This window comes from Colius striatus, chromosome 21 (assembly GCF_028858725.1).
Source record: "Colius striatus isolate bColStr4 chromosome 21, bColStr4.1.hap1, whole genome shotgun sequence".
NCBI classification, from domain to species: domain Eukaryota; kingdom Metazoa; phylum Chordata; class Aves; order Coliiformes; family Coliidae; genus Colius; species Colius striatus.
Genome location: NC_084779.1, coordinates 4,557,721 through 4,574,023, shown reverse-complemented (window position 1 = coordinate 4,574,023; position 16,303 = coordinate 4,557,721). Strand labels below are relative to the sequence as shown.

At 48.5% G+C, this 16,303-nt stretch overlaps 1 protein-coding gene across 6 annotated transcripts in view; it reads right to left on the bottom strand.

Moving 5' to 3' along the window:
• The window catches only part of FBXO42 (F-box protein 42), a 49,552-nt gene that overhangs the window by 13,642 nt on the left and 19,607 nt on the right, over positions 1-16,303 (bottom strand). For all 6 annotated transcript variants that reach the window (XM_062013101.1, XM_062013098.1, XM_062013096.1 and 3 more), the window contains one exon: positions 10,577-10,711. In XM_062013101.1, coding sequence (XP_061869085.1) covers positions 10,577-10,711 — 135 coding nt within the window. The remainder of the gene's footprint in view (positions 1-10,576; positions 10,712-16,303) is intronic.

The following is a 16,303-nucleotide window of genomic DNA, read 5'->3' as shown; positions in this document are numbered from 1 at the left end:
ATCACCTCCTGCACTGTGCTCTCCTCACACAGCGACTGTGCTTTTCTCCCTCATTCCAGTAAATCCAGCACTTAATGCCAAACCTGCTTAAATATTTCACTGTCAGGAATAAACGTTGCCCTTTTGGACTGCAGACAAGCGTGTGCTCGTGCTTTGTCATTCCACACACCTACCAGATTTAGGAGGTGCTTTTGGGAAAGATGTACAAATCCCATCAGGCTACACAGGGCTGCCCAGATGGGCTGTGGAGTCTCCTTCTCTGGAGACATTCAAACCCAGCTGGACGAGTTCCTGTGTGCCCTACTCTACGTGGTCCTGCTCTGGCAGGATGAGCTTTCCAGGTCCCTTCCAGCCCCTTGTGATGCTGTGATTCTATGAAGCACATCACACTGGCCAGGGTACAGAGTGCAAAGAGGATATTGTCTGTTCAGTCTCGATGGATGTAATCTTGGTAGACAGAGTCCTTAAGGTGAAGGCACAAGGGCAGCATCAGCTTCAAGAAGGAAAAGCTGGAGTATGGCTGGGTGCCTGCTGGCTGCCAAGCCTCGGGAAGAGCTGTTGCCGATAGGTGTCAGCACAGCCTGCCCGAAATTGCTGAGGATCGTTCCAAAGGCTCCTCTTAAAGCTCCTTCCCAGCTCACAAGCCATGGCATAGCAGGGTTTTGTTTCACTGCCTCCCTCCCTAAAACAGAGTTGTTCCCACGCAGAGGTGCATGTACCTGCCAAGGAGAGATGGCTTTGAGACAGGGAGAAGAAAAGAAACAAGAAGATATGAAATGACCAGGGAGCTCGTGTGTGGACAGATCCCCATCAGTCCTGGGCTCCTCCTGAGCTGCTGCCGAGGGCAGAGTCTGGGCTGAGGGCAGCAGCCTCAGGCAGGAGCTGGTTCAGGCTATCGGCTCCCTCACTGCTGCAATGCATTCATTAGATGTGAGACACCACCAATGTAAACAACTGGTATGTGTGGCTGCGTTTGCATATTTTTAAAGCCTCTTTTTCCTGAAAAGGAAATAAAATAGAAGGTTTTACAGATGCCTTGGCTGCTCTCACAGCCTCCTGCCAGCTTGCAAATACCTTGGCTCCAGTCAGCCAAACCCAGACTAACAGATAGCCACAAGAAATTAAACTCTCCACAGGGCTGTGAAATCAGCGCCAGGAAAAAGACAGACCCCTGAAAGGGAACCAAAAATCCTGCCAGAAGAGAAGAAAACCAAACCAAAACTTGCAAAAGCCACCCTAACTTCTGCTTAGGGAAGTACCAGTTTGCAAGAAAGGCCTGTTCAAAAGCATCAACTTTCCAAGGCAGAGGAAGGAGTGCTGCAGGACAGATTCCTGCTCATCACTCCAGCAGCAGAGGAAGGAGTGCTGCAGGACAGACTCCTGCTCATCACTCCAACAGCATGTACCCAACTCTCAGATGCACTGAGACCTTCAGAAGTTTCCAGGCTCACTGTGAGCAACCAGATGCTCAGCACCATCAACAAGATACAACTACTTCTGTGGCTATGTAAAGACTCTCATGTAAAGACTCTCAACCTATTTTTGCAGATTGTGGACTTATTTACCATATTTACCATCAGGGCTGCAAATAGTTTTCCCCCATAGCGATATTTTCAGATGGCCTGGGGGTCACATTTAAAGTGAATTTGTAGTACCCACGATGCTGCAAAGCAGTGTGCATGAGCCAGCCACCCCATCCCTGCTCCTGGCTCCCTTTGCTCCTCACAAACTGGACCAGGGAGGTTAAAAATTCTCCTCATCCACCCCAGAGCTGATGAAGGAAATAGTGGGAAAAATTCCTCTGTTAATCTCTGGAGGGATCTGTGTCCAGGGAGCTTCTCTCTGAGAATCTACATCTGAGAAGGTTAAAGCAATAAGCTATTTTTCATGTCTTTCTGCTCGAGCCACACTGATGGGGCTGCTCCACGCAAAGAGACAAAAAAAAGGCTTCTAGAGAGATGAATGCCATTCAGGATTTAACATCCTGACTAAATTCCTCATCATCCAGGAGACAAAAGCATTACCAAAACCATTCCTCATCAAGTCTCTTGCTCCATTAGATGCTTAGGCTTGCTGGTTACCATGGCTAACATTTGAGCTAGTGCTCCTGAAAAACTCCTGGCAGCTCTTCTGGGTGTCTGCTTTTGAATGTGAGCGAGGAGGGGTGGCAGCTAGTGAGCTGTGAAGTGCAACAGGGAAAGAAAAAAACACTCCCCTCTTTCAGGGCTGTTTTGACTGCAGCTTACACAGAGCCCTGGGCTTTCCCTGTCAGAGGATCCAGCATCTCGTGGGCTAAAACTAATGCATAGGCTCAAGGAGTAATGTCCTGCCTGACTCCATTTCTGCACCAACAGAAAACCCAGATCATGGTATAAACCATCCATTTCCCTTTGAGGCACGTCTCATCCAGCCTCCTCTGCTGCATTTGCCCCCCCTCAATGTATTTCTGTCACGTCAGGCCAAACTGTCCAGGGCAGGACAAGAGGGCATCCAAGGGCTAAAGCATCTTTCCCCGAGGAAGCACCAGGGTCAGAGAGACGTGTCTTGCTGCCCTGCTGACGACAGCAGGCGAGTCATGGCTCTGAGGAGCAAATTTCCCACAGCAGGGACTGTTCCCCCCTCCCTCCACATTTCATCTGCAGATAAAAATGTGCCCAACTTCCCAATACCGCAGCGCACTGAGAGAGGGGAACAGGGGACACAAACCGCCAGCTGCTTTGGCCTGCTGATGGAAAAGCAACTTTACCAAGCCTCAGCACCGCTGTGCCAGCTCCTCAGATGCAGACTGGCTGGGTTGCTGCCGGCCCTGAGCCCTGGGCCCGTTCCCACCTCCGTGTGAGGGCGTGTTGGCTTCTTCAAAGCGATTCCTGGCCGCCTCCGGCGCCGCATTCCTGCGCCCTGATGCCACAGCAGTGACGGCAGCAGTATCCCTCTGTGTCTGCAGCCCAGTGGAGGACCAGTCACTCCTCAGTTTAATTGTCAAACAGACTCTGCCCCCTGCCTCAAGCCGTAAGAGAATCGCTCAGTAACGTTGTTCCTGTGACCTCTGCAGGTATTGGAATGCTACAGGAACCTGGTGCAGAGATATGGAAAACTTCCTCAGTGCCAGCTGGGATAAGGAGCAGGCGGCAGCCTGGCAAGAGCAGGGAGAGGGAGGAATGGAAAGCCAAGCAAAGAGATGATTTTCAGATGTGGTGCTTGAGAAAAGGAGGCACAGGTATATTTTTCAGCCTGGCAGCAGTAGCCCACATCCATTTCTCATCATGCTGACCACCTAAAGAGTTTAAGGGGTTTATTCTAGGCTGTGTAGCCTAGAAAAATAGACTGAGGGCAGACCTCAGCAACCCTTCTAAGTATCTAAAGCATGGGTGTCAGGAGGATGGGGTACCACTTGGTCCTGAGGTGTCCAGTGACAGGACGAGGGGTGATGGGCACAAGCTGGAACACAACAAGTGCCACTGGGACAGGAGGAGAAAGTCCTTTGGTGCTGAGGTGAGGGAGCCCTGGCCCAGGCTGCCCAGGGAGGGTGTGGAGGCTCCTTCTCAGGAGGTTTCCAACCCCATCTGGACACGTTCCTGTGCCCCCTGAGTGAGGGGAACCTGCTTTAGCAGGGGGTTGGGCTGGAGGAGTTCTGCAGGGCCCTTCTCACTACCATCACTCTGGGATTCTGTGATTCTGAAGCATCTGAACAGTCTCTCCAAGCAGGTGTCAATCAGAAGACGACAGAAAACTCACAGAGGTTAAAACAGTCAGAGAGGCCACGAGAGCAGAAGACAGCGCCTGGTAATTCAAAGGGAGGGTAGACATGTGTTGTAAACCTAAGCCCACTCAGATAAGGCACCTCATCACTGCCACAGAGCAAGCTGATCAAACCCAAGCAGTGATGGGTTAACCTCCTGGAAGCCAGTCTTCCATGCCTTTCCCAACAAGGCACCACCAACCAACCAACAAACCCCTCACCTAATTTTTCATCTCTTGCCCTTGAAATATTTCATATTCAATAAGACAAATTTCATTAGAGACATTTTTCCAAACCACCCAAGCAAAGAAAGGAACAAATCACCATCCTGTCTGCCTCACACAGACTAACCCAGGGACCAAAGGGCACTGAGAAGCACCCGAGCCCTGCAGAGCCACAGCTCAGAGCCTGTCAAACAAGCTCTGAGCTCGCTCTCTGGAAGGGTACTAATGAAGCTGAAACTCCTTATTCAGGCTGTTGGATTCTTCAGAGAGCAGGGCATGGTTTGCTGTTTCCAAACGCAGCAAAGCCAGATCCTTTTGCACTGCAAGTTAAGGTGTTGCAGTTTACACTTGGAAGCAGCAAGGCTACTGCCTTGTGTACCTGCAAGGAAACAACCTCTAGGTGCTGTGCTTTGCAGCATGTCTGCATGTACCACCAGCTAGATTACTCTACTTGCCAGGCTTCTGCTTCAAAAGATGCACTTTGCCTTTTCATTTCAGCCTAAATTTCAGCAAGGCTCCATCCTTCAGTACTCCTCATCACTCCCAGTATGATGGGTCAACACTGGGCTGGAGGATACAGCTGTCATACTACCATTGTAAACCTGTGAGCCCAAGGAGGGGAAAAATATATATACCCAGAGAAAGCAATTCCAAGCAACCTGTGCTGCCATATTGTCTGTCCCAAAGGATGGCATGAGCCAAGCCCAGAAACTCATGTTTTCGTTTCAGAAGGGCAGAAATTGGCTGTGTGATAAGCAAGCAGCATTCTCACCACAATTAAGGCAGTTTCCAATGGGGTCAAGTCACTCTGGGGCTCAAAGGGCAAAAAACCCCAGGGATTTTTCCTTGATAACACAGAAAGCTTTAGCTGTGCAAAGGCAGAAAGATGCTCTAATGCTACTCAATTCAAAGGGCAATGAGGAAGAAACAAATCAGATCAGGGGGAAAAAAAAGCTGGAGAAAGCTTTCTTCTCTTTCAGGCTGCACTGGATATGACAGCAGCAGAATGACTCTGTAGATACTGCAAGGGATTTCCAGCCGTCTCATTAACCTGTTCTGCTTTGAAGTATCAGACAGCCACAGCCTGTAGCTGCAGTTGTAATTAGAACCATTATTCTGTGCCAGGTATCAGCTTTTTCACTCCTTTGCATTCCCAAGAGCCCAGTAGCTATGACATGGCTGCAGGGTGCTCAAGGTGAGCCCAAGTTCGTATTAAAACGTTTGGCACACCTTCAGTTAAAAGGGACTTTCAACCCCACAACACTGCCTTTGGAAACACATGGGTACACCAAGATCATTTTGTAGCCTTTCTCCTCAAGTGCTGTGAGGGGCAATGAGTTGGGGCTCAGTTTTGAATGTTTCTTGCCTGCTTCTCTTGGTTTCCTTCCTTGTGTGACAAACAAATGGTGTGAAGGGGATCAGCAGCAGTTCACAGAGTGAGCAGTGATGCTCTAGAGAAGCTATTGCCATGGTCAGGTCAGGACTTTGTGGATCTGGGGCTATTTTTTAATCCCCAAAGCAAGGATGTGCCTTTGATCACTCGCTGTGGTAACCACAAGGAGGGTCACTCTGCAATGGGAAGAGAAGAATTGCAACACAGGGTCAGGGCAGAGTATTTCAGTAACAAATCTCTGCTGGTTGCTGCTATTCAGAGGAAAAGAAGATGCAAAACACAACCAAGGACTGAACAATCTGCACAATCTCAGATCCTCTGTCACAGTGGGTTTTAAATCCCACTGTGAGGTGGCTTCCAGTGCTCTAACAACCATTTATTCTTTAGAAGCCTCATTGATCCCTTGCACTGCCCTGCAGCCACCAGTCTGGCAAGTTATTTACACCGGGCCTGAGGGCATCACATTGATTTGTGGATGAGGAGGGCTGGCCAGCTGCTGGATCTCAGCTGCATGACCACCTCCCTTCCTTGGGAAGGCTGGTCCTTCGCTGTGGCTCAGCTCCTTTCAGCCCCACAGAGCTCCCATCACCGAGGAGGCCTCGAACAAGAAGCTCATCCTGGCTCAGGACCAGCATTATGAAACATCAACTGCTCTGAAAACTTGCCATTGTTTTCTAGTGGTGAAAACCATCACCAAGTGTTTTCTAGATGATGAAAACAGGGCATGTTTGGGGGATTTTTTCCCCCTTTTGCTGGGGGCAAGGTTCTTGCATAGCTTTGTCATGGGCAAACCCTTGTGCTCCATGACTAACGGGCAGGTTTCTCTTTCAGCCTCCCACCGCACTGGGACCACATCTGATACAACCACCTCAGGCAGGCGACAGCAGAGTCTCTCCTACCTCCTTTGGGCTGTTAGCTTTGTTGACATAACACCAATCAAAGGCACCTTCCCCTCAGCTCACATGGGGAAAACTGATCCTCAGTGGCTCCCACTCAAAAGCACAGAGGGGACCTGGGGGAAGAACAGAGCTAAGAGGAATGGGCGTGGGAGAGGTTGTTTTGCACAGGGACTGTGTGGTGTTAAGGCTGCCCAGGAGGTTTTCAGTGCAAATTTCAGGCTGAAGGTCTCTTAATTTTCAAGCTAAAGCAGAGAGGATCAGCTGCTCAGATGAGGACAAGTCTTGACACTGTGAACACCAACAGAGAGGAGCAGAGCACCTAATGAATGAGTTTTGCCTCCAAGCCTGGTTTTACTCTGAAATCCTGAGAAAGAGACAAGCAGCTTTCCCATCTCCCCAGCAAAAGTGAATGCAGCATGATCTCAGGGAGACAAAAACACCAGGAAACAGGTCCTGGGGAGCTTTAACCTCCTGGGTGGAAGGGTGGAGATGGGGCCAGCCACACCAAGAGCCTTTTTGCAGCAAACAGGAAAAGCAGAGTCATGAGTCTCCTGAACTCCCTGATACCAGAATGGGCTATCACAGCCCAGCAGTGGAAAAACACTCAGTGTCAAGGAGTGGGACAGGGTCTTTTCAGCTCTCTTGTCTTCCCAGGTAGTCATAGGGAAGATGGGATCAAATAGGAGGAGCACACTTGGCCTAGGTTCATAAAGCAGAAACTACAGTGAGGATTCATAGACCCTGTAGGACTTGAGGCAGCCTTCCTCTCCCTGCAAAGACCTGGTCTTTAGATTGCCATTCCTTACATTATAAGCACAGTAAAAAGCTTGGTTTCAAAAAGAAATGCTTTCCATTTCTGTCCCACAAACCCCTGGGAGCACAGGCAAAACTATTGGCATTTTTCTCTCTGATTTATAAAAGGTGTTTCCCAGCTGAGTGCACAGACAGAGGCCAAGCACAGGGCTCCCAAGGAATATAAACTAACAAATACAGGAAGGGAGAAAGTCTGCAGAAACACACGGGGTCTGAAATAGCACAGGCAGGCCAGAAGGACAACTGCCTGGGGATATGCTCCCAATTCTGCCTATAAATTATCCCCTGCAGCAGATCAGGAGACACAGACAATGGTAAAAGGCCTGGGTCAGCACTCCTGGCCAAGCCAGCCTCTGCTAAGACCTGCCAGCAGTTTTAATGACACAGAGATGGAAGGGACCTCATCAAGAGTGTTTCACAGACCTGCATGGAAACAGGACAAACCTTCCCTGCCACCAGTGCAGCAGATCCAGGGCCAAATCCCTGCTTAGCCAACTCCAGGTGTCAGCAAGCCCAAGTCAAAGCCCTCACTATGGGAACTTCTGTGTTACCCATTGCATTCATTCTCTGTTTTGACTGGGGTTTGGTTTCTTTCCTGGCTGTTTCAGCTCATTTCTGGGGAGCACCAGTGGGTGTTCACTGTCAAAGTCATCCTGCCTGCTGGAAGAGTGGTGGGCTGTGGCTTGAGCTACAGAGGAGTCAAGACTAACCCTTGCCTCTAGCTGGATAAACAGACTCCAGCATAAACCACCTCCAGTCTTCCATCAGGTTCTCCTCTGTGCAGATAGGCTAAATATTAAAGAAGTGCCCAGATTAATTATGCAAATTATGCAAAGAGCTCCAACACATGGAGAGAGGCACCCAGGGACCACCTACCCTGAGATAACACTGAGAGCTTCCCACATGACACAGGCCATGAATTATCACTCCCCTCCTGCTCCAGCAAGACTCTTGTGGGAGTGGAGGAGGTGGAAAGTAACTCCAAAGTGGCCACAAAAGCTCGAGGGAGAAAAAGTTTAGAGGCATTCAAGTTCCTAAAATAGAGATCCTGCTGCCTTACACCTTCCTTTGTAAAGCATTAAACCCTACCAGTAAAAGGCATGACATAAAAGCCATGCATCAACTCTCTTGTTCTGCTCCAGCCTCATAAGTAGAAAGTCAATGCCATTGTTTAAGATCTAAGCAAAAAAACACTATGAAACCTCAAAAATTAGGGTTTTTTTTAAGCAATTATCTCCCTCCCCCATCTCTGAGACTAAAGAAACACGGGCCAATTATTTCTTTGAAGGCTAAATATTTACCCCCAGATGAAGCACAGCAGCTCAGGCTGGAGATGAATTACCCAGCTCTCATGTAATCTAATGCCTGCAAGCAGGAAAACCCCAACGAAACCAGGTATGAATAAACAATAACAACAAGAAGGGTGTTTTCTCCCGGAAAAGCCCTTCAGAGAAGGGAAAGAGATGAAGTCGTTTCAGCTCACCTGAGCTGTATTCCAGACATTTAGTGTGGCCCTGGCCCCAGGCTCCAGTTCCCTTCGTGTATCCCATTAGATAAGATGCTCATGCTTAAGGAGGGCACAATGAGAGTGTGATCACATCTCTCCAAGAAAGAATTGGCCTTGTGGAAAAGCTGCTGTCTTATTCTGGAGCAAGTCCTACCCTCTAGAGTGCATAGGGCCAGGTGTGGGAACTCCTCCTCCTCCTCAACCTCCAGAAGCAAGTAGCCTGCACACACAGCGGGTGTTTATAAATCAATGTCAGCTCTTCTTTAATAAATAAATAATATCTAAATCCCTCCTGCCTTATTTGCATCTGACTCCTGAGTTTCAAAGCTCTCTGCTTTTACCCCCTCCAGTCACTATTCTTTCCCAGGCAGCGGCTGCCAACCCTCTGGTTAAGGGCACCAAAAAAAAACCACCCCACAACCAGAGTGAAGGAAAAAAAAGCAGCAGCTATGTGTAAGAAAAATCACCAAGGGGCAGAAACGTGGGGTGACTCATCTCCTCTGAAGACTGAGGAACAAGAGCTCTCTCTGTTCAGTGAGACTGCCTGAAGTTTCAGTTGCGATCCCATCTCGCTACCCAGCGCTCATGACAGCATGCAGAAATATTTCCTCAGGGGATCTTCCCATGGGACTTCATTCTGACACATATTCCCACAGGACTCGTTCTTTTCAAAGTGTTATTTTGTTAGTAAGGCAGTGGGAATTTGACTTGGTGAAATACCAAGAGAGTGACTGAGCAGAGCTGGGTGCCGGCGGCTGGACTCAACGCGACTGCGAGTCGTGCCCCGCATTCAACGCAACGGAAGAACTCACTGAGCTGCAAGAATAGATGTCCTGGGTCAGAGCAAAGGTCTGCATCACCCAGTATCCTGTTTATGCTACCCATGGCCTCTTCTCCACCCCTGAGCAGAGCTGAGCAGAAGGACAGCACTACAGCAGGGGAGGAGGAAGATCGAGAGGCAGTTTCCACGTACATGTACGGTTGTTGTTTGTTTTCTTCCTCCATTTTAAGTCCATGAATACTCAATTCTCACCTGTAGGCATCATATGGTGGAGGTGCAGACTCAAAAAGCAAATCAAAATACTAAGAGTTGTGTACACTCTTAGTCTCTTAGACTGCTACCAAGCACTAAGTTATCTGTTAACATGTCCAAGTGACATGTGACCAGTTCCCAGACAGCACCAGTAAACTGATGGATTTTGGAGGACTTCACACAAGAAAAAAGCATCAGACAAGAGACTATGACTTCACAGTAACTGAGTAACCCACAATGCTTGGAGCACACAAAGCAAGATCAGAAGGAGTTGGCATTCAGCAAGGAGTGCTTGGTGGGTGCTGAGCTCCTTTGCTTCTTCCTACTTTTCATTAATGTAAAGCTTTTGCTGACGTGGCTAATTTAACACCAACTTCCTTTCCAGCTTCCTCCTGTTCTTCCCTCTCTTCATTAAAACATAAAGATTCTGCTGAAATAGTGAGCTTAATTCTGAATACCCCTCCCCACCAAGAGCTTCCCCAATTCTTCTGCTTCTATCAAAGTTATTTTAGTCAAGTTCAGAAATATATGAAAAACAAGTGTGCTGTGGGTGACATTTGGAGCACAAAAAAAAAACCCCCAGTGTGGGAAATCATCTGTGGCATTTTCCTGCCCTGCTCAGAGCACGAGGGCTGCAGGAATGTACCTGTTTTCCCACGCTCTCCCCGTTGCTGTGGGTAGCCAGCACGGGCATGTCTCCTCCACTCCTCGAAATACCTGAAGTGGCAGCTACCAAAGTTATTACAAACCCATACAACCTCAGCTTTAGGCTCTCTTGGCTGTAAGTGTCACTCATCCTATGTGGTACAAACCAGCACTGAGCTGGAGTACAGGGAAACAAGCCAGCACAGTGCTGCAGGCACGAGGATACACACAGTCTGTATGACAGAACCACGAAGGAGATAACCTGAAAACTGGTCAGATAATGATAAAACCCGTGGGGGAGCTGCACATCTGTCACCTCTCACCTGATGCCAGGGGTCGGATCCATTCCTTGCTGTTCAGGTCAAGTCTCCAGAGGTCGTTGAAGGCGGCGTTACAGCTGCTCTGTGTGCAGCCACCGAACACGTACATGGACTGGTTGGCATCGTAGTAACACGCACCTGGGAAAGAGTGAACATCACATCAGCCACTGCTCTGACCTTCCTGGCTTCAGGTGAAAAAGCAAAGATTGTTTTCTTTTCCCCCTGGGTTTCACAGAATCATGGAGTGGTGGGGGCTGGAAGGGCCCTGCAGAGCTCCTCCAGCCCAACCCCATGCTAAAGCAGGTTCCCCTGGCTCAGGGGGCACAGGAACTTGTCCAGGTGGGATTGGAAACCTCCTGAGAAGGAGCCTCCACACCCTCCCTGGGCAGCCTGGGCCAGGGCTCCCTCACCTCAGCACCAAAGTTTCTCTTCCTCTTCCAGTGGCACTTTTTGTGTCCCAGCTAATGTCCATCAACCCTTGTCCTGTCAGTGGGCACCACAGAAAAAAGTATCACCCCATCCTCCTGACACCCACCCTTTCGGTACTTTTAAGTGTTGCTGAGGTCCCCCCTTAGTGCTCTCTTTTCCAGGCTGAACAGCCCCAGGGCTAACAGCCTTTCCTCATAAGATGTCCCAGTCCCCTGCTCATCTTGGGAGAAAAGCAGCCAGGCTGCCCTGACTTCGATAAAACCACAGGGCAGCTTAGGGATATCCCTGACCAGTGTAAATCTCCAGCAAGAGCTGCTCCTGAAAGTGCAATGAAAGCTGTCTTAGAAGCTTGTAGTTAATTAGCTCAGCTGTGATTAACACACTCAGCACATTTACCTTCTCTAAGCTAGTTTGTATGGTTTATAGGGTCACCAAATGAGACCAAGAAACTGGCCTGGGTACCTAGACCTGCTTGATTATTCTCTCTTTCCAAAGCTGACAGCATTTCACCTGATTTCATTGTAGAAAAGCACCACTGAAATGCAGGCACCTTACATTCCCCTTGCTCCTTGTGGAGAAGGACCAGGCAGTGAGATGGGGAATGGGGAGAGAACACAACACTTGATAACCCTCAAAGACACCCAGGGAAATAAAGAGCTTTTGGCCCCAAACCAAACTCTACAGCAAAAACAAGAGATATGCAAGTGTCTGCCTTTGGCAGTCAGCATCCCAAGATAACCAGGCACCTCTGGCAATAGGTAAATTAAATATCCTTCAGCAGCAGCTTTGATAACCAAACTCACATCAGGTTGTAAGCCTGTAAGCCAAAGATGGAGGAGTGAAGGCTACTCGAGCTCCTGGGCTGGTCTGGGTGACAGGGCAACAGGTTCTTCTGCATCCACACCCTTCCCTGACCTGTACAGGTACCAATGTGTTTGAAATTCAATCCTCCCTTGGCCTGACACATCCTTAAAAATCTCAATTCCTGGGTCTTGCAGTAAAATTCTTCCCCCAGAGCTTTGGTAAAAGTGTATAGTGTGGCTGGCAGGAGGAGCAAGCTTGCTTCTGAAGCCTTGATCTGTCTGTTGAGGTAGTGCTGTGTTTGTTACTACACCTCCCAGGACATATTTAATGGTCTCCAGACAGCAGGAATTCAGCAGCACATATGTGGACAGTCCCAGAACACTAAAATCCTGTATGCAGTCCCTTCACACCAGCAAGAGGAACACCAGCACTCATCTCAAAGAGGACTTGCTGCCTGATGCTCAAAACCAAAGCATCTTTCTGGAAAGCTCAACTTGATATGCAAGTACCCTCAAAAAAAGGTCATAAAAATCCACTGTCAACCCTTTCAGCAAGAGCAAGGCCTCCCCAGTGACTCCTCAAGTATTTATTATCAAGTCTAGTGAGAGGAAAATCCACACTAAATCATATCCATGCACACATAGGCCAGCACACAGCAGAAAGCTGTGGTGTTTTATGCTGTGGGAACACTGAAGGCTACTGCCCAGGGCTCAGAGGGAGCAGGAGTCATTGGCCTCGTGATGACAAGCAATATATTGCCCAATAGGAGAAGCAAGAGGAAAAGTCAAAGTTCAGGCAGGCAGCCCATGGCACAGGGCAGCATCTGGCCCTGGGTCTGAGAGGGAGGAGAGGAGCACTTGTGATTATGCAGGAGCCTTCCACAGAGCGTTTCCAGGTTCAGGACCACGTGTGGTTGGAAATAATAAGCACAAAGTGCAGGATAATAGAAACACAGAATCATTTAGGTTGGAAAGGACCTTTGAAACACCAATATTGATTCTGTGCTGAAGCACAAGCAGAGGTAGATGCATGGCAGGGGTGCAGGTTGCACCCTCTCTCTCTCCACAGGTTGTACGCAGCAGTTCACCAGTTAAAAAATAAACCCAGGTTCAGATGAGCTGACCTAACAGGACACAGGACTACTGCAGAGCTCCCACAGACATAAAGGCATCTTTCTTTTTGAAAGAGCACCAAGAAGAAAGAAGGAAACAGCCTAGAAAAGGAGCATCAGGAGTCAAATGGCTGATAACCCACTTTAAGTAGCAGGAGAAACAATTCAGAGTAAATCCCAAGGAGAAGCCCCTGCTTCCAACTTTGCTCTTCCCCAGAACAAGCACCTCTGGGGTTTCAAGTGATCCAGCCCCCATTTTACAGGCTGGAGGTGGGTATTTCCAGCATGAAAGAGCTCTTTAACACAGCCCACCCGTTTGCAGAGCAGCCATATTCATCTTCCTGCAAACCCGCACATTCAGGAGCCGGCAGACAAAGCAGCAGCTCAGCGGGGGATGTGACTGGGGATGTGCGATGCCTTTGCCGATGGTCTCATTGTCTGACCTGGGCCTTGTCATGCAGATCTCTCACTGAAAAGCCACCAGCCCTCATGGCCTTGGCTTTTAGTGACAAGTCCAGGGCAGCCTGCTGACCACACAGTGGGAAGAGGGGAGCTGGAGGCATGAGATGTGCTGGTAAGAGGAGACCACCCAGCTCTGCCTCGTGTACATCCCTGTGTGCATCCTCAGCTGCCTTCATCTCAACCCACCTCTTGCCAAACTAAGAGAAGACACAGCCATAGGCCCAGGAGCTCTGCCTGGAGTGGAGAATATAGAAATAGTGGTGTAGGGGGTTTACTTGGGGTGAGATTGAGGAAGAAATAATGATTAAGAGCATTTTTATAGCTTTAGCTACTCCTTAAGGAAACCCCTGGCAGGCTGCAGTGTCACCTCCACCCAGGAAGGCACCAGTCAGTGCTTCACACCCTAACTGAGTGTAAAACACTGCTGTTTTTCTGCTCAACCCTTCTTGAAGGGTTTAGTTTCCTTTAGAACCTAATCTCTATCTAAACCTTGACAGCTTGAGAGGCTCTTACCTCCTCCTCATGCCAAACCCTTGGCAAGCAGGGCTTTCACCCAACAGCACAGCCCATTTATTATTGTTGAGAGGAGGTGGCAGCATTCTTCTCCTCTATTTGGATTTAAAAACCGGGCCAGCCAGCCAGGCACCCTGATGCCCTCACGGCCTGTATTTTAACTCTAGACCAAAATAACCGAAACTGTACTTTCCTACTTCTTTGCAAGCCCTTTAAAGCTTCTGAAGCAGAGAAACCTCCAGTTTCTACCAGCTTTGCAAAGGTGTAGAATAAATCAGGAGAGGAGGATTGAGTCCCTGGTGCCTTGAGCCCTTTTTTTTGGGTGGTAAAAATGCAACAGGAGAGAGCACTGGATAGATTTTTAGGGGTTTTCCTTTAAAGCACTTAAGCCCCAGTAAAATTCATTGTGTCCCAGAGTTTTAATATTGCAGAGGTAGTTTGTCTTTGTAACTGGAAATGATGAGAAGAAACATTTCTGATGTTTGAAGACTCTGATACCCAAACAGACCACATTCCTGTTTCCCCTCCGTGCTGCCTAACGAAGCATCAGAGACTTTCCCCCAGAGTGTGAGATAACCAAAATAAAGATCAACTGGGAAGGGAGAAGGGAATACAATGCACATGCCCTTTGCAAGAAATAAAGGGCACTGACTTTTTAAGCATCAAGTACATCAAATAAAGTCACCCATCCAAGTCCAAAGGTCGTGTGCCATATCAGAGAGAGAGGAGAAAGAGTCAGCTCAGCTCTTGAAATGCCTCTGCTTGAAAACAGCCCTGTACAGAGGGACAGCCCTTTGGTGTTGGCATTCCCAGCAGGGCCCTGCCTGCGTGTGGTTTGTTCCTCCAACGCAGGGCTGGGTTTTGGAGGTAACCTCTCCATGCCTAAGCACGCTTGGCAGGAGAGCTGGCAGGATGGCAGGGCTGCAGATGAAAGCGCCTGCTCCTGCTGGCTGGCACTGATGTTTACACCAACTACACCGCAAGTCGTGGCACGATCAAAACACAGCAGCCCTCAGATAGGGGGAAAATAAATCCCACATCTCTCTCCTTATTCCCTAAAATACTATTTTCCTGCTTCCTGCAGCAGAGGGACTCAGTGCAGGCAAAAGGCAGAGGGACACTGAGCAAAGCTGGGCCATAGGAAGAGCCGGAGCTGCGGTACAAAAGCAGCCCATCCTGTAAAACAAACATTCCAGCTTTTACCTCTCCCTCGTCTCTCAGGGTAAACCCACGAAATTGCTTTAATTACTCATCCCACTGGTGCCACTCTCCCCAGACTATAAGGGAAAAAATAATAATCACTATTTAAAATGAGTCACTGTTCCATCAAAGGATCAATATTGCTGGCACAAGGGTCGGCATTCCTGTGCTGCCTTTCCGCTCCTGCATTCCTGCGCCTCCTGTCAGTGCCAGCTATTTAACCAACATGAGTCATGGCCCTGCTATGATGTTTGTAGGCTCCTGTGTTAGGGTTAAGAAAAGAGTTAAGATGACTACTTGCAAACATTAAACCTGGTGTTCAAAAAGAACCCCCAAACTCCTGTGTGTGAAGTATTTATTCCAGGATATTTGTACCTAATGAACAGCATTGTTGAGTCTGTACCGTGTCCTGCAGCTTCTGACCAATTCCTTGCCAAACTGACAAGCCCATCCATAAAGTTGGTCAGCAGGCATCTGATCAAAGCCCTTGCCCAACGCTCCCTCCCTGTGAGAGGACAGTAACTGCCATGAATTATTCCTTATCAAACAGGTTTTCTATACTCCTGTCAGAATTGATAGAAGACACAGTGACCTCTTAACCGGTTAAAATTCTCTCACTTGCCCTTTCATGCTCCATATGAGCACTGCTGGGTTGCTTCTAATAAATCTTGAAAGAGAGAGAGCCTCAGACACCACTTTGATGCCAGCTATCACTGTCTGTTAACTCCAAATGACTCGTGCCTGGTAGATGACGTCTTCCCATACAACCTGGTAAGTCACCCTTAAAAAAGGGGGTTGTGAATCCTCCCTCACTCCCTCCTCCCCAGATCTCCTGTTCTTACTTCCACCTTCTCTTACCACAGTCTTAGTAGTTTAGGTCATGGGTTTAAAGATCCAGTTGGAGTTTTTGCTTTTAGGATTTGTAACTTCAGTTTACCATTGGGGTCCAGTCACAAATGTGCAATGTTTTGTTGTGGGGAAAAGCAGGTACCACAGATCTGGGGAACTGCTTCAAAAAAATGAATCAGTTTTAAGTCAAACAAGTTAATTTGGATTAGCTTTCTGCACATAAAGAGCATTAATATCATTTCTGTAGCAACTGAGGGCTGACCAGAGCCACAACACTGTCAGTTAGCAAGGCTAACACATGACATGCTCTGAGGGCAGTGGCTTTAACAAGACAACTCCTTTTGGATGGAGTAGGATGGCAG